Source organism: Trifolium pratense, linkage group LG6 (assembly GCF_020283565.1).
Source record: "Trifolium pratense cultivar HEN17-A07 linkage group LG6, ARS_RC_1.1, whole genome shotgun sequence".
Classification (NCBI taxonomy): domain Eukaryota; kingdom Viridiplantae; phylum Streptophyta; class Magnoliopsida; order Fabales; family Fabaceae; genus Trifolium; species Trifolium pratense.
In genome coordinates this window covers 3,397,816-3,422,514 of record NC_060064.1, presented here as the reverse complement: position 1 = coordinate 3,422,514, position 24,699 = coordinate 3,397,816, and the positions used below count along the sequence as shown (strand labels likewise).

The 24,699-nt window shown below is 34.0% G+C and overlaps 5 protein-coding genes across 6 annotated transcripts; 3 read left to right on the top strand and 2 right to left on the bottom strand.

Annotated features, from left to right (window-relative positions):
- The first annotated feature begins 4,577 nt into the window (after positions 1-4,577).
- LOC123889070 lies at positions 4,578-5,465 on the top strand. The gene has a single exon (XM_045938251.1). It carries the CDS (start codon positions 4,578-4,580, stop codon positions 5,463-5,465), a length of 888 nt encoding a protein of 295 aa, XP_045794207.1.
- Positions 5,466-6,791: 1,326 nt separating this feature from the next.
- LOC123891062 (probable sugar phosphate/phosphate translocator At1g48230) lies at positions 6,792-12,435 on the top strand. The gene is made up of 11 exons (XM_045940847.1): positions 6,792-6,947; positions 7,822-7,932; positions 8,047-8,154; positions 8,266-8,297; positions 8,379-8,429; positions 9,325-9,386; positions 9,494-9,755; positions 10,304-10,569; positions 10,674-10,762; positions 11,837-11,983; positions 12,259-12,435. Exons 2-11 carry the CDS (start codon positions 7,831-7,833, stop codon positions 12,361-12,363), a joined length of 1,224 nt encoding a protein of 407 aa, XP_045796803.1. The 5' UTR covers positions 6,792-6,947; positions 7,822-7,830; the 3' UTR covers positions 12,364-12,435.
- A 1,733-nt stretch (positions 12,436-14,168) lies between these two features.
- On the top strand, positions 14,169-15,558 carry LOC123891061. Its single transcript, XM_045940846.1, has 3 exons — positions 14,169-14,439; positions 14,536-15,256; positions 15,387-15,558. Exons 1-3 carry the CDS (start codon positions 14,202-14,204, stop codon positions 15,556-15,558), a joined length of 1,131 nt encoding a protein of 376 aa, XP_045796802.1. The 5' UTR covers positions 14,169-14,201.
- A 2,008-nt stretch (positions 15,559-17,566) lies between these two features.
- On the bottom strand, positions 17,567-19,629 carry LOC123891060 (pectinesterase-like). Its single transcript, XM_045940845.1, has 2 exons — positions 18,515-19,629; positions 17,567-18,430 (listed from the first exon to the last, which is right to left on the bottom strand). Exons 1-2 carry the CDS (start codon positions 19,545-19,547, stop codon positions 17,706-17,708), a joined length of 1,758 nt encoding a protein of 585 aa, XP_045796801.1. The 5' UTR covers positions 19,548-19,629; the 3' UTR covers positions 17,567-17,705.
- Positions 19,630-21,778: 2,149 nt separating this feature from the next.
- LOC123891059 lies at positions 21,779-24,694 on the bottom strand. Of its 2 annotated transcripts, XM_045940844.1 has the most exons (6): positions 24,379-24,694; positions 24,077-24,169; positions 23,399-23,429; positions 22,402-22,428; positions 22,171-22,303; positions 21,779-22,039 (listed from the first exon to the last, which is right to left on the bottom strand). In XM_045940844.1, the coding sequence occupies exons 1-6, from the start codon at positions 24,442-24,444 to the stop codon at positions 21,985-21,987; spliced, it is 405 nt and encodes a 134-aa protein (XP_045796800.1). In that variant the 5' UTR covers positions 24,445-24,694; the 3' UTR covers positions 21,779-21,984. The 2 variants fall into 2 exon arrangements, 1 of the variants encoding a protein (XP_045796800.1); XR_006802994.1 differs by lacking the exon at positions 21,779-22,039 and having other exon boundaries at positions 22,190-22,303; positions 23,346-23,429; positions 24,379-24,592.
- Between the last annotated feature and the right edge of the window lie 5 nt (positions 24,695-24,699).

Here is a 24,699-nt window from a genome sequence, read left to right as displayed (position 1 = left end):
AGTTCCGTTCCTAGCTAACAACATTTGTTTTATATGAAGTTTAAAAAATGCACTTAAAAACACCATTATTGCTAAGAACATGTTTTCTAACGCAGTGAGTCGTAGGATTATATAACTCACAATATTGCATGACAACAACACAATCAATCATTGTCGGTTAAATCGGTTCCTTCTTAGTCATCCATGATCACTGTTTTGTCCCTCCCTTCTTAAATTTTCAGCTAAATGTTCCTGTGGAATGTTATATGTATGTACCAATAACTTATTTATTTTTGACAAATATATGCCAATAATTCATTATTTTTTGTCAAGATGCATGCCAATAATTTATCCTTATGAAAAAAGCCCAATGAGTCGTGACAACATCTGCGTTCTCATGAACTTAGTTCAGTTAGCATAGACATCGCACCATATGTACATAAGTCATAGTTCAAATTCCGAACATTTAACTCATTCAACTTTAAGATGAATTTGACAAAAAAAAAGGACAACACCTGCTCTCTCTTCATTTTAAAATAACTACTTTCTTCTATCGGTGTTATATATAGAAAGTTATTTTTCAAGTTTAGTGAATAAGATAAATCATACATCAATTATTTAATGAATTTCAAAAATAAATTTTTGCTTATAACAGTGACTTACTTTTATATTGAGTTTTGGTTTTCGTCTCTATACTTTAAAATCACTCTTTTTAGTCCTCAATTAATTTTTAGTTTTGATTTTAGTCTCAACTATTAAGTCAACTAACAGTTGATTAACGGAGGTTCGTTGAATTTTGTTGACACATGACATTCAATGTGGATTGTCACGTCAGTTTTATTTTACTTTTTTTTTAAAGATTTAAAATAAACATTGCTTTTTTTTTTCTAAAAAAAAAATAGATTTTGATAAAAAAAGATTAAAACAAAAGAATCCTAACCCCTTTCTATTATCGCTCTCTTCCATCGCTCTTTCTCACTCGTTCGCACCTTTTCAATTCCATCAATTTTTATTATTGGCAAAAAAAAAAAATTAAAAAAATTTATTTAATTTATTTAAAAAACATAAAAAGTAAAAAAAATGATGTGGCAGTCCACGTAGGATGCCAATGTCAATGGAATCCAACGTGTCGACGCCACGTGGACTTCCGTTAGTCAACTGCTAGTTGATGATGGTGGCTCTGCAAGTGTACAGAAACGCTACCAAGTAATAAAGTAGTAAGTTATCGTCTCCACAAGTAGAGCTGTCAAAATGGGCCGGCCCGCCAAGCCCGATTTTTTTCCGGGCTCGGGCTTTGAAAATCCTAGCCCGGATTATTTCCGGGCTTTTTAGCCCGACCCGACAAAGCCCGACTAAAATATGGGCTAGCCCGAATGGGCTGCGGGCAGCCCGCAAGCCCGAAAAAATTAAAATTAAAAAAATAAAATAAAATATAAAAATAAATAATTTGTTTTGGATGATTTGAAATTAGTTTGTAATATAAATTATAAAACACCGTCCGCTACTTAAGTAGCAGATGAGTAAAAATAGGGCACCAAAGAAACTCGTAGGTAGCGGATGAGTAAAAATAGGACGCGCGAGAAACTCGTATGTAGTGGATGAATAAAAATAGGGCGCGCGAGAAACTCGTACGTAGCGGATGAGTAAAAATAGGGCACGCAAGAAAGTCGTAGGTAGAAGATGAGTAAAAATATGACGCACGAGAAACTCGTAAGTAGCGGATGCATAAAAATAGGGCGCGAGAAACTCGTAGGTAGTAGATGATGTAAAAATATGGCGCCCGAGAAACTCGTACGTAGTGGATGAATAAAAATAGGGCGCGCGAGAAACTCGTATGTAGCGGATGAGTAAAAATAGGGCGCGCGAGAAAGTCGTATGTAGCGGATGAGTAAAAGTATGACGCGCGAGAAACTCGTAGGTAGTTGATGAGTAAAAATAGGGCGCGTGAGAAACTCGTAGATAGGAGATGAGTAAAAATACGGCGCGCGAGAATTATTATATGCTATTTACATGGTTGAGTTTGAGCACTAGAAGTAAAAAAAAATAAAAAAAAAAATAAACCGGGCCACCCGAAAGCCCGAATACCCGTACCGGGCCGGGCTCAGGCACTAATTTTGGTAACCCATTTTTTATCCGGGCTTTTTAGCCCGGCCCGACGAAGCCCGACCGGGCCGGTCCGAAATTGGTCGGCCCGCCCGTTTTGGCAGCTCTATCCACAAGGATTGTGCCAAAGCTACCAGTTTCAGTTAAGAATTAGGATAGTTTGCTTTCGCTTTGTTTGATAAAGGTTTTGAGACAGAGTTATATAGTATAAGACTAAAGATAAAAGAAAGAGTTCAAGATGATAAAAGTATGTTAAGTGCTTTCGAATCCCTCCGCTATTTTTGCTTGGTAACTGGCGCTATATCTGCTCACTATTGAAACATTATCTTGAGATTAATTTTTATTAAAGTAAGTCTAATATAACTATACTTACTTCTATTGTAATATGCTTAGGGTGAATCAATCAAACTCGGTTTAGCATTCGTTATTTCTTGTCCTTACCTTAACGAGTTCAACCTTTAATGGGCATCCTTATCTTTAGTGTGATTCTTAATCAAACTAGGTTACTAATTTAACAGGTTCTGTAGCGTGACTGGTTCCCTAATATCAGTACAGAATTTAACTATGTGTGATTCTTAATCTCAAACCTAACTGCAGATACTGAATTTAATGGTCTAATATAAGTAGGTTATAGTATCTCTTTGTTTCCGAAGTCTTAGACGTGTCACGATATCCACTTCGACCCTAATTACTAACAGAATATGTGCGCGTTCATATATGCTAGTGTATAAAACGATAAATACAGATACTAACATATAATAAATGAATAACAATTTGTAAATAGACTTGGAAAATAACCAGATTACATGTCTCAAGCAGTCCTAGGGGAGTTCATCTACTCGCCCTAACCTAAAGGGACTTAACTACTATTAAGCATATTGAACAATAAAGAAAACATGCATAAAAATAAACTCAATTCCTTGCGGAGGGAGTTTCGTCTCCCGATGGTGGGAGAGAGTCTCCCTCTCTTGAGAGCTCTTTAGCCCTCCTTGCCTCCTCCTCCTTTGCTCCTTAGAGAGCTTATAGTTCTCGGAACTTCTAAATGAATAATTGTGGAGGATAGCTCTATTTATAGTTTTTCAGCTGGGTTTGAGCTTTTTCCTGTGATCCGTCGTAGCCATGATGGCGTTCAAATTCGCCTCATTGTGGCCACGATAGGTCTTATCGTGGTATGGTGAAAGATTTGCTTCAGATATTCTTTGTTGTTAAACCGCCTTTCATCGTGTTGCGATCAATCTCATCGTGGGTACAATAGTTTGTGCATTTTCGGCCATGTTTGCTTGTCATCGTGGCCACGATGTAACCCATCGTAGCCACGATGGCGTCCATAATTTGATTTTTTCTTGAACACGAAAGTTGTCTCTTTGTCTTAGCTTTCCAACGCATGGTCACGATCCTCGATCGGGCAATTGTAGCTCAAGTTATGGCATTTTTGGTACGATGTGGTATTTCTTCATCGTTCTACGATGACCATCCACCATAAGTATGATGGCTTCTTCAATTTCTTCCTTTTCTGCCCTTTTTGTGCATTTTCCACTTTTCTTCATCCTTGGTTAAGTAACTTCGTAACTTTAGGTATTTGCTTGCATTTGGTCTTCAATTGCTACTAAAATTACTCTAAAGAAGTGATGGTGTGAATGAACAAGACCGAGTTCTGGATTCGGTGTTGAATCGTGATGAACGAGAACGAGAGTGAGTTAGGGATTCAGTGTTGATTGTGATGAACACTGAGGATTTTGAGTGTGATTCGGTGCTGAATCGTGATGAACATGAGTGTGGTTAATTAGGGATTCAATATTGGAGCATTTAGGGATTTTGAGAGTTTCCTAAGAAGAATGCGAGTTTCAGAGTGTTAGTGAATCAATCCTAATGAACATTGTGAAGATATTCGGGGCAATTAAGTAATTTGCTAAATTTTAAGTTAAAAAAACGTGAGTCACTGACACCAAAAAAGAAAATTTATTTTTAAATAAGTAAATTTATTTTTTTATTAATCCTCTGGTTCTCGGGAGAAGGGAGTTCCGCTAATTAAAAATTCAGCGTGAAGTAAGTAAAGTCTGACAAAAAATTTGTTTTCACTAGAAATCAAACTCGAATTCTCCCAAAAAATTCATCCTAGAAGGTAAGTAAACCCATAAATTAATAAATAACAATTTTTTTTAATTAACTTTGACAATATTTTATCAGTCTTAGTCAAAATAATATTAATAATAATCTTCAGCACGCGTTTAATATAAAACATAATATGTAATAGTCAAAATAACTTGATAAAAAAAATATATTCTTTAGTCGCATTATTGCAAATGTTTGACCGTAAAAAATTAAATGTTGGATATTTCCTTAAAAGTTTTGGTCCATATTGACCGTAAAATTAAATTTTACTTGTAGAGATCATTCATCAGTGACCCGAACAACAATAAATACCCCTTCCAACAATCTTCAAATCACACAAGTTTGTTTTCTCACTGAAAAGTTTTAACTCTAAATTTTAAATAATGTCTGAGCAAATTTCCATTGGAAACGATGAGAACAGAAAGCTCAAGCGTAGAATAGAGGAGCACTCAGAGTCGAGACCTGAGAAGGAATCGAAGGTCATGTCATCGACCTCTGAATCCAATGCTGAAGATTTACTTAATCTAAGCCTTGGCATTCACACCAAGTCCTCTATCAAATCCTTGGAGATTGGTGAACATTCACATTCATCTCAAAATGTCGTTGTTGAACCTTTACCCCAAACCGTTGATGTCGAACCTTTAAATGACGAGCAAAAAGTGACGGAATTTTCTTGTCCTTATTGTGATAAGAAATATTCCACTCCTCAAGCACTTGGAGGACACCAAAACGCTCATAAGCGTGAGCGTGCCTTCATAAAAATGGAAAAACAGAGGAGGGAAGATGAACTGATTTCAAATCTTAGATTTAGATCTGTTCATCAACCATACCCTTATCCAATTTCAAGCCCTAATCACTACCAAGGGTATTCTTATTTAGGTAGTGCTAACTTGCACCACCCAATTAGTCACCATACGAACAATACCATGCCTTCTTGGGCTAGTGGTTCTTCTTATGGTGGCTATGGAGGGTTGTATATGCCAAATACACCCCCCACAATACCCCAACTTGCAATGCGAATGCCAAGTTCATCCCTCACAACAATAGGGACAACAAATTTTTTGGGCGGAGGTCAAAATATTGCATTACCAATTCCACAAAGGTCGGACACTTCGGGTTTGGAACTCTTTGCTCAAGCTAATCAAACCCCTTTAATTGCTGAGCCTCATACTAGTCCTATTGGAGAAGGCCTAATTCAAACAAATTCAAACAGGTCTTCATCGTCAACTCAATCAACCTCGAAGGAGCTGAACTTGGATTTCACCCTTTAAAATTTGTCTCTCGCTAAAAAAAATATTAGGGATTTTGTGACATCATGCTTTCATGGTCACTCTATTGTTTTAATTTCATTTTTCTTGTTTTTGTGTTTTATTTATTTTTTGTGTACCTTATGTACTTACATCATATGTTGATGTAGTGGTATAACTTTATCATCATATAAGTACTTTATTTCATAAAAGAATAAAATTCATTTCTTCTTCATAAGTATTTATTTACTTTTATCTATTAAAGATTAGATTCAAATGACAATTCCAGTGTTTTGAAAACCAAAAATAAATCAATTTGCTACTTTTATAACTTTAATCATAACTTGCTAATGGTAATGGTGTAAACTTTTTTACATTCCAAAATTTTAATGGAAAATGAAAATAGTTTAACTCATAAGTATTTTATTTTCTTGTATACAATGTTTCATGTTTTCCCATTCACATTGTGCAAACATGTTGGTAGTTTAACTCATTTTTTCTTTCTTTCTTAAATATGAAAATGGTCACCGGAAACATAAAGAGTTTTGATTTTAGTTATCCTAAAATTATTATTATTTTTTCATTTTAGTCCTTGTAAAATTATAATATTTGCAGGGATAATTTTTATATTTAAAAGCCTTGTTTTTTTGTCAAGCACTATAGTGATTAAAAATTCTACATCTAGGGTTGGTTGCCGGGAGGCCAGGGACAAAAGAGAAATTTTTGTCACTCACTAAATCCAACATAACTTTTTGCGTCAAGTATAAGTTGTTTAAAATACCAAAATATCATTTTGTTCACTAAACATCATATAAGATAAAAATTTGTGAATATCATAAAAATTTGTTTTGTTTTGTGTTATTCTGTCATATGTTGGGTTGTTCTGTTTTATCCGGTACTTATCATTTAACAGATCAAATTCACCCTTAAGGTGAATAAGTGTTTAAGATGAATAAGTGAAATGTTTAGAGTTTGAATACCAATCCATTGCATATATATTATCATATCCCTATCAACTCAGCTAATTCACCGGACATTCATATTTACATTTTTAACCAATGAATTATGAAATACCGTAAAAAAATAAAATATAAAGAAGTATGAAGATTAAATGAAATAATGGAGTCATATATGTCAAAATATTGTAAAATAATTTAAAAAATTGTCTCAGTGAGCTGAACTCAGTCGGTAGAACATCACACTATATACGCAAAAGTCGATATTCGAATTCCGGACACTACCCTAATTTAACAACCAGACTAATAGACAAAAAAAAAAAAAAAAATAAAAAAAAAAAAAAAAAATTGGAGATGAAATTGTTTTCCTTTTTCCCTTTGAAGTGAAAAGACAAAATCTCGGAATTCTCGTTTTGACACCATCCTGCGTGTTCTTGCAAATTTATTCGCTCTGTATTCTCAAATCTCTCTCTCTCTCTCTCTCTCTCTCTGTATTCCATTTTTCAGATCACTATACCATTCATTCATTCATTCCATTCTTCTTCGCTAGGTAACATACTCATCTCTAAATCTCTCTATTAATCTTTCTCTTTTATCATTTCTTCTCGTTAATTTCTATTATGATTTTGTATTCTATCATATGAATTCAGCATTGTACCGTTAAATCGAAACTGTATTTGTAGTTTCTAAACTTTTCAAATACATAACGAATCACACAGTATCCTCGTTGTTGTAGTTCTAAGGTCTATTATTAGGTCGCATTAATGTTGGTCGGTACAACAACACTAGGATGTTTTTTTTCCCTCTCAGACAGACACAACAAACATTAGCTTTGGCTTACAATGTTTTAATTATAGGAATCCAATTTTGAGTATGTTTTTCTTAATTTGAGTTTACCACTTTAGTTCATGCTTTACACTTTTTCTAATAATTAAAATTAAAATAAAACAAAATCATTTCACTATTTATGCCTTTCTAGCTAAGTAATTATGTTTTTGTTGCTAATAAGTTTCCCTATAAGTGATAATCTTTGGTATAAGTGATTTTGAAAGGGGAAGTTCTAATTGAAAGGGGGTAGGTACTTGTTAATTGATTATCGATTCAACGATTCTTATTGCTTTCTCATGTTTTTATCACGATATTTATCTCATTCCCTTTAATACTAAACCGGGTGGCCGAGTATGTTAAGAAGTCCCGCAACAGATGTGAGTTGGTCTGGACATGAGTTTATAAGTAGAAGCAATCCTCACCTTATAAGCTGGTTTTGTAAGGATGAGTTAGACCTAATATAAAAATCTAATAGAGTATTTGAAGAAAAATTGCAATTTTAATGAAGTTGGTTATACCACAATGATAATTAACAGTGATAGCCGGTGTTTTTATGTTGAGATCTTTCACATGCTACATTGCATTATGTATTGCAGAATTGAGATATGGCAGTCATGGCGACAATAATGAATAGGCAGCATTTGCTGACCTACATCTACCTTCTGGTTTACATTTCACTTTCCTCGGGTGTTATTTTGTATAACAAGGTAATGGGTTACGAATTTCTCAACAATTTCTTTTGATTATGTTTTGTGGTTTATCTTGTACTGCAATATATTATGCTCAACCTGTTTCCTTTTGTGGGCATTGGTTTATTGCAGTGGGTTCTCTCTACGCTGTATTTTAATTTTCCATTTCCAATAACACTCACTATGATCCATATGGCTTTTTCTGGTGGAGTTGCATTTTTCCTTATCCGTGTTCTGAAGGTATGTGTCTGTTTGAGTTTGTCGGATCACTAGTTTTAGACTAGCCTTTCTTTGATATATGACCGAATTAACTGGATGCCATTTCTTTTTTTGTCTTTTCAATTTTTGCAGGTTGTAGCGCCTATTAAAATGACATTTCACATGTAAGAATTCTACACAGACACCCTGTTTTAAATTTCATGTAATATTTCTGGCTGGCTTCACACAAAATGTTTGATTTGCAGATATATAACCTGTGTGGTCCCTATAAGCGCCTTCTTTGCAGCAAGTCTGTGGTAAGCAATTGATGATATTGATCAAATGTTAATTCATGCAAATCTATTTGTAAAGTGTATTATGTATGCGCCTGATAGTCTGATACAGTCCCATGTTCAATTCTATGATGGTGAAAGTTAGCTGATGCCAATGTAAAATTTTGCTAGCATTTTATTGAAATTGATGATCGTGTTTTTGTCTTCTTTTTTTTAATATAAAAGTCTGACCAGTACAGTATTATCAAGATTTATGCTTCCAGCTTGTGGTCTTCATTTTCGAATACTCATTTGGGTCATGAAAGTTTTTCTGTGTGCATGCATGTTCATGTGTGTGAAGCCGTGCAAAAAAATGTTATAGCACAGAAAGGATGATTGTAAATTCTCAACTAACATTATGTTGATCACCTTCTACATTCAGTTTGAAGTTTTCTGATAAAATAAAACAAAAGGCTTCATTACAAAGTTGACTGAAACAAATATGGTCCGGTAATGTATAATCACCAATTTCTGTTTTCGATTATATAAATTAAGAAGATTTTGATAACATACTATGGGTTGCCTATAATCTTATAATATATTTGTTATTCATTCTGTTGACTACGATATGTAGTTAGATGGAATTTAGCTGATAGAACTCATGTTTTCACAATAGTTTTCCTGTAAGTTAACAAACCACTTTAAAATCGCCAATTGCATATCATTTAGGAGATTTAATGAACTGGATTGTTTTTATATTGCACAATAGGTTATTTATCTTAAATAGTTTTTGCAGTTGTATTAGTAGTGATTACTGTATTACATGCACTATGAAGTTATATTAAATACTTTGAAAACTATCTTCCCGATGCATGGGTGTGTATTATGTGTGTGTGTGTATGTAGATTAGTTTAATTTAATTGATTTATTGTCTGTTTAGGTTTGGGAACACTGCTTATTTGTACATTTCTGTGGCTTTCATCCAGATGCTTAAAGCCCTGAGTGAGTCAGTTTTTGTTTATCATATTTCCATCTGATATTTTTTATAACATTCCTTAATGGAAGTATTGTTCTTTTCCTTTTTGATTTATTTGTTTTTTCATTTACAGTGCCAGTGGCAACATTTCTTGTGGCTGTTACTCTTGGAACTGAGAAATTAAGGTGTGACGTATTCTGGAACATGGTGTTGGTTAGTGTTGGAGTTGTCATTTCCTCCTACGGGGAAATTCATTTTAACGTGCTGGGTACGGTTTATCAAGTATCGGGAATAGCTGCTGAAGCATTGAGGCTGGTCTTAACTCAAGTTCTTCTTCAAAATAAAGGCTTGACACTAAATCCTATTACCAGCCTGTATTACATAGCCCCCTGCAGGTAGTTATGTTCTTATGTATTTGAAAACATGTAGATAGTTCTGCTTATATTGGCGGGAGGGAAAAAAAGCTCATGAAAATTAAACCCTTTCTATTGATTTTAGTTAATTTTGATTTTGAACCGTGCTTTTTATATTGGTACTGAAAATGGTGTGGTTAGCTTCCCTCACTACTGCATCTGGCTGTTTGTGTGTATTTGAACTTTGAATTAGCTTATTTTGTGTTCAGACAAGCTTACGGTCAAAATGCTGCAGGATGTGATGTTGGTCTAATCCGATGATAATCTCATTTTTGCCCTTCTGAGTAAATATTATGTGTGCCATTTTTTGCGTCCTTCACATGTTAATGATTGCTCTGTTGCTTCCTGCTTGAGTACCGGTTTATGCTTGTTTATACCATACTCATTTTGAAACAAAAACAGGAGTGGAGCTGAGAGGCACATTTTTGGGATACATATGTATTGAAAATGTCAATAAGTACATCAAAGTTCAAACCTATATATTCATTTATCTAGCTGAATAATGATCATTTACTTATTATTTTATGCAGCTTTGTGTTCCTTTTTATTCCATGGTATATCCTTGAGAAGCCTGAGATGGAAGCTCCACATATGGAGTTTAACTTCTGGATATTTTTTTCAAATGCTCTTTGTGCTTTGGCATTGAACTTCTCAACGTTCTTGGTGATTGGTAGAACTGGGGCTGTAACTATTCGAGTGGCTGGAGTTTTGAAAGACTGGCTACTTATCTCTCTTTCAACTGTCTTATTTCCTGAATCAAAGATTACAGGACTGAATGTCATTGGCTATGCTATTGGTATATGCTTCTTCATTGAAAAGACATCTCGGCAATTTAAAATTCATTTTTTGCATGGTTTTCTTCCAAGCGTTTATTTATATGAATTATTTTTGAATGGACAGCTTTAAGCGGTGTTGTTTGTTACAACTACCTGAAGATCAGGGATGTGCGCAGATCTCAACTTCAAATTAACCCCGACGAATCAGCAAAGGTCAGCCTTCTCAGTAAACTTTGCTTGTTTTCTAGTTTGATCAGTATTCATGCATTATTAAAATGTCTTTGACTTTGTTATCTTATGCTATATTGAAAAATGATTCCATTGTATGCTTTATTCCATTCACATTCCCATGTTAGTAGAAAAAATTGTGGAACGGTGATTCCATTCCATAACCATTCCTTACTAGAGAGGTGGGATTGGTGATTTCATTCTCTGAGAAATGAGATTTATTTGTTTTTCCTAACACACATTCATTTATTTTCCATTTTATTAATTTTATGATTTCTCAAGTTCAATCACTATTCAATGTATCATAAAGAAAACATAAGAAAACAATGTGGTGTATTGTATCCAATACATTACAACTATGAAGCTCAGGTACTCCAAACATGGAAAATCATCAGTGTTGAACATTTATTTGATACCCGATACACGTCTCATACTTCCCCACATGTTCCGAGGAAATACCCAATTGTTCCACATCTGTTGAAAAGTATTGATGAGTTGAAATTGTTTACGACAATCAAGTTGTTTTATGAAAGAACCAAACATATATCAATTCATTGTCACTCTATCTGTGAAAAAGTTCTCACAAAATTGCTATAGAGTTTGTCAACTCTAGTGACAGCTTTCAGACATTCTCAAAAGTATTTTTGAGTTCATCATATTCAGTTCATTTTTCACAAGTTTGGTCCATATTATTAGTACACACCTGCTTGAGGGGAGTGTTTATTTATAGCCTGGCCGCCTTATGGATAAAAAAATTAAGTAAAGTTCTTTAAGAATCTAATTCGGTGCTTTCTGTCTTGATAATTTATTTATTCAAACAATAGTATCAGTGTATGCTGATTATTAATCTGATCTCACCATCCCCTCTCCTTTCTGCCATTATGTTTAGTTTTATTCAATAATAACATAGCTCTTGATTCAAGTATCTTTGCATAATAACATAGCTCTTGATTCAAGTATCTTTGCAATATATACTTGTGTATGATTGTTTTTGAGGAAGCATATACATTGGTTGTTCAAATTTTGTTCTTTCCTTTCTAATTCTAAATCAATATATAGGAGCTGCTAACGGAGAAAAAGGGAGATGATGATAATGATGAGGATATATGGAATAATTCAGTTTCTGATTCTCATCATCATTCTCATTTTGATGAAGAAGCGCCTTTAATGTATTCATCACGGATATCTCATCTCGGAAGAAAACCAGCTTAGCTGCAATCTAGCTTAGAGGCAAAAGAACATTCATCTTGGAAGAAAGCTAACTTATCAACAATCTGAGTTTTAAGGAACCAAATCAAGTAAATGTCTTAACCTTTCATCCCAAAAGAACGTATAAAGACATCGTTTATAAGTGGGAGGAAAAACAAATGAAGAAAGAAAACAGAGCAGAGGAAACATACCTATTCTTTCGGCAGAGTTGATTTCTTTAATGTTATAGAAGTAAGTATTCATTAGTAAATTGATGATTCAATTTTGTATAGGCTCTGGCTAGACCATGCAATGAAGGTTCTATTTGTTCCACATGGATCGATATAACTCTGATCGATGATTCTGAAGTTGCTAGTGTACTCGATATTTATTTTTAACTGTTTTTACTGACTGTTAATTTGAAATGACAACGGTTGACAATGCTATGGCTTCTCATTTTCTTGGTGATCTACCTCCATCTTAGTACTTAGAATGGAAATTGGAATGTAATAGAATAAAGCTATTTTTTTTTCTTCGTTTGGACCCAGTTTTGCTATAGTAAGCAAAGCAAGTCTCTGCACTCATGTAGTCACACGTTGGTGGCTGTCTGATTTATCGGATAGTCTAAATTTAAATTTAGTATTTTATAATTATAAAATATTAAAAAAATCAGTTTTTTTTGTGCGGCCACCAACGTCATGACTGCGGGAAAGTGTTGGTTGCAAGGGAAGGGAATTCAATTTCCATATGTTCTTACAACTATGCTAGAGCGTGAGGTTTATTTTTGATCTTTTTTGGCGAGGTAATTACAATTTGAGGGTGCTACGGTCACACCCTCTAGCACACTCCTTAAACACATCTCAATAGTGATAATTTTTTCTTTTTCCACTGGATAACAGGTTGTACCGGCAAAAATTATACAACCGACTCAGTTCGATATATATTAGGCACTTTATTAATTTATTAGATACTTTGTTATTCCGTTTATGTTTTATGTTACAACTACACTTTGTTTAAAACTTATTTGTGTTTGATGTTTAAAATTTATTTGGATTCAGGGACGGAGACATGGGGGGCAAGTAGGGGCTGAGCCCCCCCTCTTGACATATTTTTTTTCTTCCATATACTTATATATACACACATATGATGTATGATATTTGATAATTAACCACCGCCTGGCAAAATAATTGCATAATCTGCACCCACCGCAAACTTTCTGTTTGTTTTTGTTTTAGTAATTATAACAATTAACTCCAAATCCCACAAAATTAGCCTTAATTTTCTCAACCTAATTAAGTTAGTTCTCATTGCCTTCAATGATTTTCTTTTCAAATACTGCTATATTGTAAATCAATTTAAAGATTTTATGTATGTGCATTTGTATATTTTCTTGTCAATTCTGTTTTATTAACTATAAATTAATATTATTTTAGTGAGACTTATGGGAAAATCATCCACCATTCATGCTTATTTTAAAAGAAAAGCTAATGAAGATTGTCAAGGTAGTACGTCGGCATTGCCATCTGTTACGCAAATAGTAGATACCGATGAACCACGATTTAAGGTAGTACGTCGGCCCCCCGTATTATAAATTCATGGATCCTTCCTTGTTTGGATTTGTATTTTGTACTATTTTAACGTGTGTGATGACAATGTTTAGGATTTGAATTTAAGAACATGTGACATTATGAGTTCATGAATTTTTTTAACTACATATATAGAGACCGGTTCAATAACTATATAAAGACCGATTCATTCTACCGATTTAATTTGATTTAATCCGGTTTGTCATGCGGTTCAACCAGTGACCCAATGGTTCGACAAATGAACCAGTGACCCAGTGCCCTCGCCGGTTCGATGACCAGTCCGGTTTTTAAAACACTGATCCCAATATTTATTCACTTCTTAATTATAAGTATAAATTTATTTTTTAAAACTATAAAAAATTCTATTTTTTAAATTCATTAAATAACTATTATAAAAAAAAAATCTTTTTTTATTGTTATAAAAAAAATAATAAATCAGATTCATTTGTTATGGATTCTCTCTATTGATTTTTTTTTTTTTTTTAAGAAAGAGCCTAAGTCCTTGTTCTCTTGTTGTGTTGTGTACTAGTAGAGTATTATAGTAGGCAGAAAAAAACATTCATTCGATGTGGTGCATGGTGCATGGTGCAGGTACGATAAATAAGAAGTGAACAAACGGCGGCGGTTCCATTGGTTTGTTTGCATGAAAAATGAAAGAAAATCCATTCTCTTCAGCAAAAACTTCAGTCTGGTGGGACATAGAAAACTGTCAAGTCCCCAAAAACTTCAACCCTAACACCATCGCTATAAACATCACCTCCGCCCTCATCAATTCCAACTTCCACGGCCCCATCTATATCTCCGCTTACGCCGACACCACTGGTATCCCTTCTCACGTTCAACAGGCTATCACTTCCACAGGTGTCACCCTCAACCATGTCCCCGCCGGTATGTACCATTCATTAATCCCCCTAGTTGTTGTTGTTGTTTTTTTGAAGTTGTTATCGTAGTTACTGATTCATTCATCGTTTTTCATTATTTTAGGTGGGAAAGTTGATAAGAATATACTTGTTGATATGATACTATGGGCTATTGATAATCCTGCACCTGCAAATTATTTGTTGATTTCTGGTAATAGAGTTTTTTCAAATGCCCTTCATAATCTTCGTATGAGAAGCTATAATATTCTTCTTGCTCACCCTTTTTGTGCTTCCCAAACTCTTGTCGCCGCCGCTAACTTTGTTTGGTCTTGGCATACACTTATTTCCGGCGGTCCCCCTCACAACAATGCTACAAATCAAAACCCTAATTTCTCTGATAAACTCATTTATCAACCTAAACCAAATTCAATAGAATCTGTTCAAATTCAAGAACCAGATAGTGATGATAACAACAATGATAGCTCTGCTGAACAATCAAAGTCGTCAAAACTTGTTGATGGTATTCTAGTAACATTGAATACACTCAAGAATGAAATGATTCTTCCAACTAAAGGAAATATAACTGATTGTATTCGTTACGGTGATCCTAAGTATCAAAAAATTGATGTTGAAAAGGCTTTGGATTGTGCAATTGAGCAACGGAGGGTAGTTAAACAATGCTGTGGTCCATTACATTTGTATGTTGTTGCGAATGAGAAACTATGGAAGTGTGTGAATCCTTTGGGTGGATCACCGAGTCATTTCCCCACAACAATTTGGGTTAGAATAGAGAAGTTCCTTGCTTCATCCTCAGGAAGATTGGCAATTTTGGCTTCTCCTAGCAGGTATGTATTTATTGTTTGTTTTCATTAGGTACTTTTTTTTTTTGAAATTTTTTGTTAGGTTCTTGAAACTTTATTAGTTGTTAAGTTACTGATGTAATAAGATTTTAACTTTTATATCTGTTTTTATTAGATATGAAGCATCTTTAATTCTTAAGAGATTGTGCCTTGAAGAGCTTGTGTTGGGTGATGTACTTAAAATATTGGAGATTATAATCACAACTAAGAAATGGATTATACCTGATTATCATTCTAAATGGCAGCCAATTAGCATTTCACTTCCAGAGGCTAAAGATGATAATTGATGATACAGATAGTAATTGTGGTCTTTTTCTGGATCAAAATGTAGTGACTTTATTATGACCACATCACACCAAGAATATAGCAACATAATCTGAGGTTTGACAAGGATACGAGGTTTTCTAGTTAGGTATATGAAGGAAATGACAATTCTTTGAATGATGAATGACTACAAGTTGTATACAACCTTCTGTACATTTCCATCTGCTGGTGGGAATTTTTGTTGGTATAGAAGATGTAACTTTCTTTTTGTTTTTTGACACAGAAAATGCAACTTTTTTATGGTATAGAAAATGGGTGCAGCATTTGCCTATACTAATATATGTTTTGGACTTTTCTCTACAATTTCTTGTTTCTATTTTCTATAGTTTAGGCCAGACTTTAGTTCTTTTGGATGAGTCTATATGCGTTCTTTTGTTAGAGAAAATATTATTCGAAGAATTCTTAGACACTAAATATGAATGTCTCTTTCCGATAAAAGTTTTAAATTTTGTTGGATGAATGTCGTATTTATTAGAGGCAAATTTTGTTGCACATATGAATGTCTCTTTAGATGAATATTTAATTGACTAAATGATATATTTTTTTCTTTCTAATCCTTTGTTGTGATGGTTTGCAATGAGTTTATTAGAATCATAGTGTTCTAAAAGCTATACTTTTCAACTTTTGTAATATATGATATGATGACTCGTCGTGAACCTAACAAATTTTCTTCGATACCACATAGGACTAGTTCTTAGGCTTCGAATTTGAAATATTCATAAAAGTATTACGAAGAGAACGATGAGACCAAAATTGACGCACACTTATTTGCTGATGTGTAGGTAACTTTACAGTCAACTTATCGCATTCCAATTATCTTCAACAACACAATCCATAAGAACTAAGCAAAACATAGCTCCTTCCTGCAACTCTACAACCTCCTAGATCCCAATTCTCTCCCAAATAGTGAATGAACCCTGCAACATTACCTGAATCCATAATCTGTGAACAACAGAAAGCAGCCTCAAATGCATGGCATGCACATCGGATACTACAACAAACAGCCTCATGACAGTACTGCATCGAATTGTTACATCTTCAATTTAGTTTTGTTTTGTAGACAAACCTGTTTAGTTTATTTGATTGTCATTTTAAATTATGTGTTCTGAACATATCTATTTTAGTGAAGGTTATTTGGAACTCAAAGCCAGTTTGTTTGGTATCTTATTGATTTTGTAAAATTTATTTCGACTAAAATTGAAGTAAAAGTAAAATGATTTATGTTTGAATACAATCATGTAAAAGTAAGTTGGACAATAATTTTTTGAAGTAGAGATTACAATTTCTAGTTTCAAGTAGAATGAATTCTACGCTAGAGAAATAAAACATGTCAAAATTTAATTATACATCTCTAGAATAGAATCAATTTTGACCTCTCTAGAAGAGAACGGTCATATACTAAGCTTGAAAGATAGTATATTTGAAAATAGTTAAGGACTGTTATTTTAAAATTTGGATTAACAATAGTTTACAGAATTGACATCCATCTTTTAACATATAATTTTGTGAAATTTCAAAAATAAAATAAAAATATACATAAAATTTATAAGTTGATACTCAATGCTCTCAATTATGGTATTTTATACTTACTTCTTTTGATAATAGAGTAATTTCAATTACAAAGTCAATCTATTTATCACATGCATATACGCTACGTGACGTTATTATGTGCAAATAGGATTTGTTTTTTTGGATATTAGAGTATATTAGTAAGGGTGAGTGAGAGATAAAGATAATGGAAAAATATGGAAGGAGTTGCATGTGGTTTATCTTGTCATAACTATAAGGGGTAAAGTCTAGACACAGACTATCTTTGTCATCTCAACATAAGGGGTAAGTGTTTTCTGAATCCTTTAGTATATTTTTTCTTGAATGATCAATTATTCCTTAGCAATTGATTGTTTCTATAGTCAACTATGGAATTGATATATGATTGATCAAAAGAAAAAATGAAAATTGAAGCTTATAATATAGTTTAGTCCGAGCAAATTTTGATTTGTATTTATGGTAGATCTCCTGGATAAAAACAGGAAAGATAATTACAAAGAATAACAAATTGTCTGTGTGCCATCATTCACACTCATGAGTAAGTTACATGTCTAATTAATTTTCAAGCTTTGAAGCCAAGGTAGTGAGGAACATGAAGATCATGCAACCAGGTGGATGTGGACATGTTTTCAGCCTTGAGCCATTCAGCAGCGGTGAAATTTTTAGCCTCAGCCATGCTAATGGCACTGTGATAACCCTTCCACTTGATCCTTCCGGAAATATTGGCACCAAGTCCAGTGTTGGCATACTCTGCATAGTAACATGTGTCGAAATTTTCATCAAGACCAGTGACATTATTTTTCCAAGGGATCCATCCATCTGAACTAATAAAGCCACCGATGGTGGATTCCATGAAGACTGTCCTTGAATTTATCTTCCATGGCCTGCCCAAGTAAGATCTGAGTTGGGACTTTACCAATGCTTCCTCTGCGACGATCTGGCAGTCCTGGATCACAATACCAGTGTTCGTCTTCTTGGAAGTTTCTGATCCATCTGCGGTAATTGTGTTGAATTGGTCGTTGTTGGGCATCCTTACTTGGATCTCAGAGCGTTGGATCAAGGTGCTAGACGTTCCAAAGATGAAATCGATGGTACCAGAGATAAAACAGTTGCGGTAGAATTGTCTGTTGGTCTGAACGTACAAGGTGTCTTGGTAACCAATGAAATGACAACCAACAATAGCAGACAAATCTCCTTGGTTTCTGAAAGCTACAGCTTGATGACCATTAGGACCGGCTGTGTTCTCAAATTTTATTGCCTTTGCAATGAACCCAGGTGCTGTGTTGGCTGCACACACACATGGATAATCAATTAGTAATGTCATCAATAATGTAAATAAAATAAAATAATGACATGAATTGAATTATGTACCAAAGGTGGCGGTATACATGGTGGTATAATTGGTTTTGATACCATTCTTGTTACCACTCTTTTGACCAGTGATAACGGTCTGTTGAGGGCCATCACCATAGATAGTCAAATTAGTGCAATATTTGGGGACAGTGATGTACTCGTCATAGACACCAGCCTTAACGTAGATAATATATCTTCCTTTGTATCCCTTAGGGTAAGATTCAATAGCACCCTTAACTGTTATATATTGGCCAGTACCATCCTTGGCAACAACAACATTGGGCTTAATTGTTGATCTCCAATTGTTTCTTTGCATTTGAGCCAAAAGCATGCGATCAGTAGCAGAGACCCATGTAGGGAATCCTTCCTCATTATCAATTTCCCCAGATAGAAGACGACGAGAGGCAGGTTTGAGATCCAATTTCAAACCGAATTCTTGGAGTATGTTGGACAAATCAGACACAATGTCAAGAGCCACAACGGTGACCTTTGTCGCGCGGTCTATAGTCTGAGTATGCAATTGATCCTTAATCTTCTTCTCAACCTCCTTTTCATCGTCAAATCCTTCCATGCAAGCTTGTTTGTAAGAGATAACTGCACTCAACCAATTCCTGAGATCAGCATATTGAGCATGAACAGATAGAATGTTTTTGTCACGAACCACAGTGGTGGAGAGATCAAGACTGTCCAAAGCAAACTCCATCATCTCTTTGCAGCCATCAAGAGCCATCTTGGTGTGCATATCCTTGTCGCCGTACTCAACAGTGAGTCTATCACTCATGTTAAATGCCTTAATGACATTGTCAGTGGCTGCTTTCAAAGCAGCCGCTAAGTATGCCTTAGGATCTGCAGCGTCGGCGCCACGGACAGAGCTTAGAGTTTCATAGCAGAGTTTTTGGTCTTCTGCATTTTGGCAAATAACTCTAAGAGATCTTTGTTGAGTTTGAATCTCAGGATCTTCACCTTTTTTGTGAACAACAACAACAACACCGATGGCAACACCTACAATAAGTATAAGAGAAACAATAGATATAATTATCTTTCCTGACATTTTTTTAATATTTTGCTCGGAAATTTTATTAGAATAAGACTCCTTCCCCTTGGGTGTAGGGGTGGGGAGGCTTATTGGAGATCTCCCCTGGGTGTTGGTTGGGGAGTCTGGAGACCTTGCTGAGATATGGAAACATGTTTGGTTTTTATAGGTAACTAAAAAAAATTAAGCCAACCAAAGAGAAAATCTATATTTAGCAATTTCATAAATGATAGGCACATAATTATCGTTAGGAATGAGTTGAAACAATCTACTGCTATTTTTTAGTACAGTATAGCATTTATATTTTATATATGATTATCCACCATGCACTATTCGATAGATCAATCCAAAGAGAGATATAGAGTAAATGAAATGAAATGCTCCAATTTGATCACAATGAGTTTATTAGAATCACAAATGCATCGTAATATTTTAGAACATATACTTTTCAACTTTTGTAAAATATTTTAGAATCTAACAAATTTTTTATGATACTACGTTGGGCCGATCTTTAGAATCTGCAGTGCTCTAAACAACTAATAAGATGGATTGAAAAGAAGGTTTCACTAGTCTTGAAATTCTTCTTCCCAGTTTCAATAGTTTTCCTCCTAAGGCTTGTTTTCTTCCAACCTTAGGTAGCAGATTATTGTTCTACATCTGTTGATGATCATTGCAGATTTTTAATTATGTGGCATTGCTTTCCCTGCTATCTTTTCTCGCCCTCCTCTGCTTCTATCCTTCCCTTGACCATGGATCGCGACAAGAAAATCAGCACTGACGTTCCAGGTAGAAACATGAGATAGAAGGAGAGAAGAGATATGTAAAAGCAAATAATAAAAATCCAGAAATCTCATGATATCGCTTAAAATTCACTAAATAGTCCATCAAAATCCATTAAAATCCCATTTTTTAAATAATCGATCGAAATTAGAATACTTTCGAATACAACTTTACAGTCAACTTTATACGTCCCAATTATCTTCAACAACACAATCCATAAGCACTAAACAAAACATATAGCTCCTTCCTGCAATTCTACAACCTCCCATATCTCAATTCTTTCCCAAATATGGAAATGAACCATGTAGAACATACAGCATCTCCTGAACCCATAATCTGTGAACAATAGAAACCAGACTCAAATGCATGGCATGCAAATCGGATACTTTTTTTTTTAACCATAAATTTATTATTCAAATGGAAGAAAGTACAACGAGCACTTATCCCACAAATTAGATTGAAGTATAAGGGGTACTCGCCCCGGAAGAAAGTACATTGAGCACTTTAGCCAATTACATATCTTATACCAAATCTTCATCGAAAACTTACATGTAATACAAATCGGATACACATGCATCAAACAGCCTCCTGACTGTACTGCATCAAATGGTTACATCTTCAGATTTGTTCTGTAGACTAAGACAAGCCTGTTTAGTTTATTTGGTTGTCATTTTAAATTATGTGTTCTGAACACAAAACTTTGTTTGGTTATTGATCTGAGTTATTGATTTTGTAAAATTTATTTTGACTAAAATTGAAGTATAGGTAAAATGATTTATGTTTCAATACAATAACTATAAAAGTGGGTTCAATCATGGCAAAAAAAAAAAGTGGGTTCAACAATAACTTTAAATGCAAAAATCAATTTTTGAAGTAGAGAGACTGCAATTTCTATTTTCAAGTAGAATTAAGAGAAATAAAACATGTCAAAATCAATTATACATCTCTAGAATCAATTTTGGCATCTCCAAAAGGAGAACCATTCATATGTTGTACTAATTTAGCTTGAAAGATAGTATATTTGAAATAGTTAAGGACTGTTAACAAGAGTGAAATGTATAAGGCTTGTCTTACCAAATACTTTATTTTCTTTAGTATTAACCCTCTGATTTCCCGGAGAAGGGGCCCGTCTATACAAAGTTCAACGACGAGGTAAGTAAAATCTTGCTAAGAATTATTTCTATTAGAATCAAACTCAGATTTTCCCGAACGATTCGTCCTAGAGGAAACCCATTAACCACTTGTGTCCAATTTTTTTGTTTGACTTGCCAAATAGTTGATCATAAATGTTTTTGTATAACAAGTAACAAGAAACTATAGAGTAAAGACCAAATTTGCTACAGGTTTGAGGAAATCAGCAAACACAAAGAAGTTCTTAGTTAAAAGTAATGATTTGTTTACATGAAGATTATTAGATGTGCCCAGGAAAGGAAGACAAAGGGAAGGCTGGCACTTCAGTGTGCTCAGGAAGAGCGAGAATAAAATGGATTGTCATTCCTTCAAAGAATCAGGATGAGTTCACTTTGCAATCACTGATCATGTAACTTTTATTGATTCAAATTATTCATTTTCACTTACATTTAAATATATTGTAGGAGTATACTAAGTATTAATAACCATCAATTGGAATTGAAGTATATATGAAGTTCCACGCATGATTCCTGCTCGGAAGTCATCAAGGAAGAAATGGATTGTGTGAAGGATAGTCCTCCTTTTGCCTTTTGTAAGCCCTGCGTGAAAGTAGCATAAAGGGTTTCGATGTTAATGAATAAGTGCGAGGTTCATTTGTAGTAGTAATATATATACAAAATACAAAAAAAAAGTGAAACATAAGCCACGAAATTTGTAGTCAAGCAAGCACCTTGAAGCATTGAAGCCACCAAGCGCAACTGTTCCCAGAATAATTAAAAGGAATGGAACTTTAATCATGGCATGATTTTTTCTTCCTCCATTGGCTCTTGGAACACCGGTTCTCACAACTCGCCAATATTCAGCTGAAAAACAATCATGCCACATTTAAATAAGGTAAAGAGAAGGAGGAAAATTGCTTTTAAATGATGCACAGAACTGAGGATTCGGAATAGGAATTCACCTGAATTTGTAGCTTCTCCTTTTCCACCTGTGTTTTGAATTTTATTCAGTACTTTGAAAGAAGTTGCAAGACAGATATAAAAAAAAGCAGTAGGGAAGATAAGGGCCTTTTACAAATAATATAATTTCCCAATGAGTTCACATCAAGAAGCTAAGGACCTGTTTTGGTTTCAATTTTCTCTTCTCATTTCTAATTTTCACTTTCAATTATAAAAAACATTGTTTTCACCTTGTTTTGGTTTTCAAAATATTTTATACATAATTATTTGAAAACAGAAAATAAAAAGCAAAAACAATGTGATATTATGCAATTAAAAGTGAAAAGAAAAAATGAAAAAAAAGAATGTAAACAGACCCAACAGACCCTTATCTATGCTCTAGGTAACTTAATCACATGTTGCCACTACCGAAGATGGAATTGTGAGACAAAAGAAACAAAAAAATTGTAACTGCTAGAGTACTAGAACAACAACCTAATGTTTCATTCAAATTAGGGGCTGGGTAGGAAGCCAAAATAATGAAATATATAGGTAAAATATAATCATATTTACATAATCTTTCGCTACATGATGCATATTTATCATAGACATTCAAGCATGAAATTGCCTATAGATGCTGATAGCTCCCAGAATATATCAAGAACATAGTGGAGCTTTTCGAAAGTTATTTTTTCCAATAATCCAATCTTCTAGTAGTCAAAGTACTCATTTTGAGATGGCCATACGCTATTCATGATTCATGCTAATGCTATAAGTATAAATTGTGAATTGAACTAAAATATCAAAGATATTATTTTAAGGATTGGTGAGCTGAGGAGTTTAAACACTTTTGTAATTCAATAACCAGTACTGAATTTGGGGAAATAATATAATAAGGTATATAAAATTATTCATCAACATTCAGTTTCTCCTATAATTCCAACTGTATGTTCAGGGGTTTGCATACCATGAACGACGTTTGGAATATTTATTCTGACTACAAGGACTCTGGAGAATTACCGGGCAATAGACATGTGTAAGCTTCGGAAATCTGCAGCAAAACATAAGTTCAGTCACTTATCACGTCTTCCAGTTAACAAAGGGGAATTACTGCCTTCAAAGTGTTCTATGAAGAAAAAAACTCCCAACTAAAATCAATATTACGGAAATTATTACATTGACACACGAATCTCTAAAACAGATAAACAGCCACTATATTCATTCAAGACACAATTAACCTGTGAGGATGTTATGACGAACTTTTTATGTTCTGAGTCACATACTCATATCAGTTTCCTCTTTACAATCACAACACACCTTAAGCCACAAGATTAAAACACTAGAACAATACTAGGCTTATAACAAATGTTGTAATTTTGAAGAAACTAAATTAGCCCACCCAAATTGGCACCAGAGATAATCAAACCTGAGACCTTAAGGAGGAGCACACTCCCACGTCCCAAGCTAATACCACCAGACCAACCTAAGTGGGTTGGCTTATAACAAATGTTGTAATATTATGTCGAACTCCTAGAACAAATTCCCCTCCTCTAACAAACAAATAAACCACTAATAATTTACATACAAAAAAAAAAAAATCTTGTGAAATCCCCAAGATCACCATCACAATTCATCACCAAAATTCTTATGACGAGATAGAAAAAAAAGGAAAAGAAATTGATTGAATTGCTGACTCACTGATTTAAACTTGGACTCAGCAAGAGGCTTCTGATGAGATGGAAAAAGGTCAGGGTGAGATTCCCAAACCTTCTGTTTGTAAGCTGATTTAACCTAAACACAAACATCATCAAGTTAATAATTAAGAAATGATTGAAAATTAGGGAAACAAAGCACGAAGGTGATAATTGGAAAATTATGATAGTGAATTAAAGAGGGTCGGGATCAAAAAGTGAAATTGAGTTGATAAAGGGATTGAATTTAGATTATAGAAATAGAAATTGAAAGAATAATAAAAACCCTAAAAAGAAAGAAGTAACTACCTGGGAAGGAGTTGGACGCGAATTGGGCGGGAAACCGAGTAGGATTCTGGCTTCATTTGCATCCATTTTTTATTGATTGTTTGTAACACTCACAACAACCTTAATTAGGAAAATCGTGTGTTTTTTCTTTTTGTATTTCTTGCATGTGGTTTATATCTTGTCATAAGGGGTAAAGTAAAGTCTAGACACAAGACTATTTTTCTTGAATGGTCAATTATTCTTTTGCAATTGATTATTTCTATAGTTAAATATGGAGTTGATATAATATGATTGATCAGTAAAAAAAATCAAAACAAAAATGAAAATTGAAGCTTATAATAT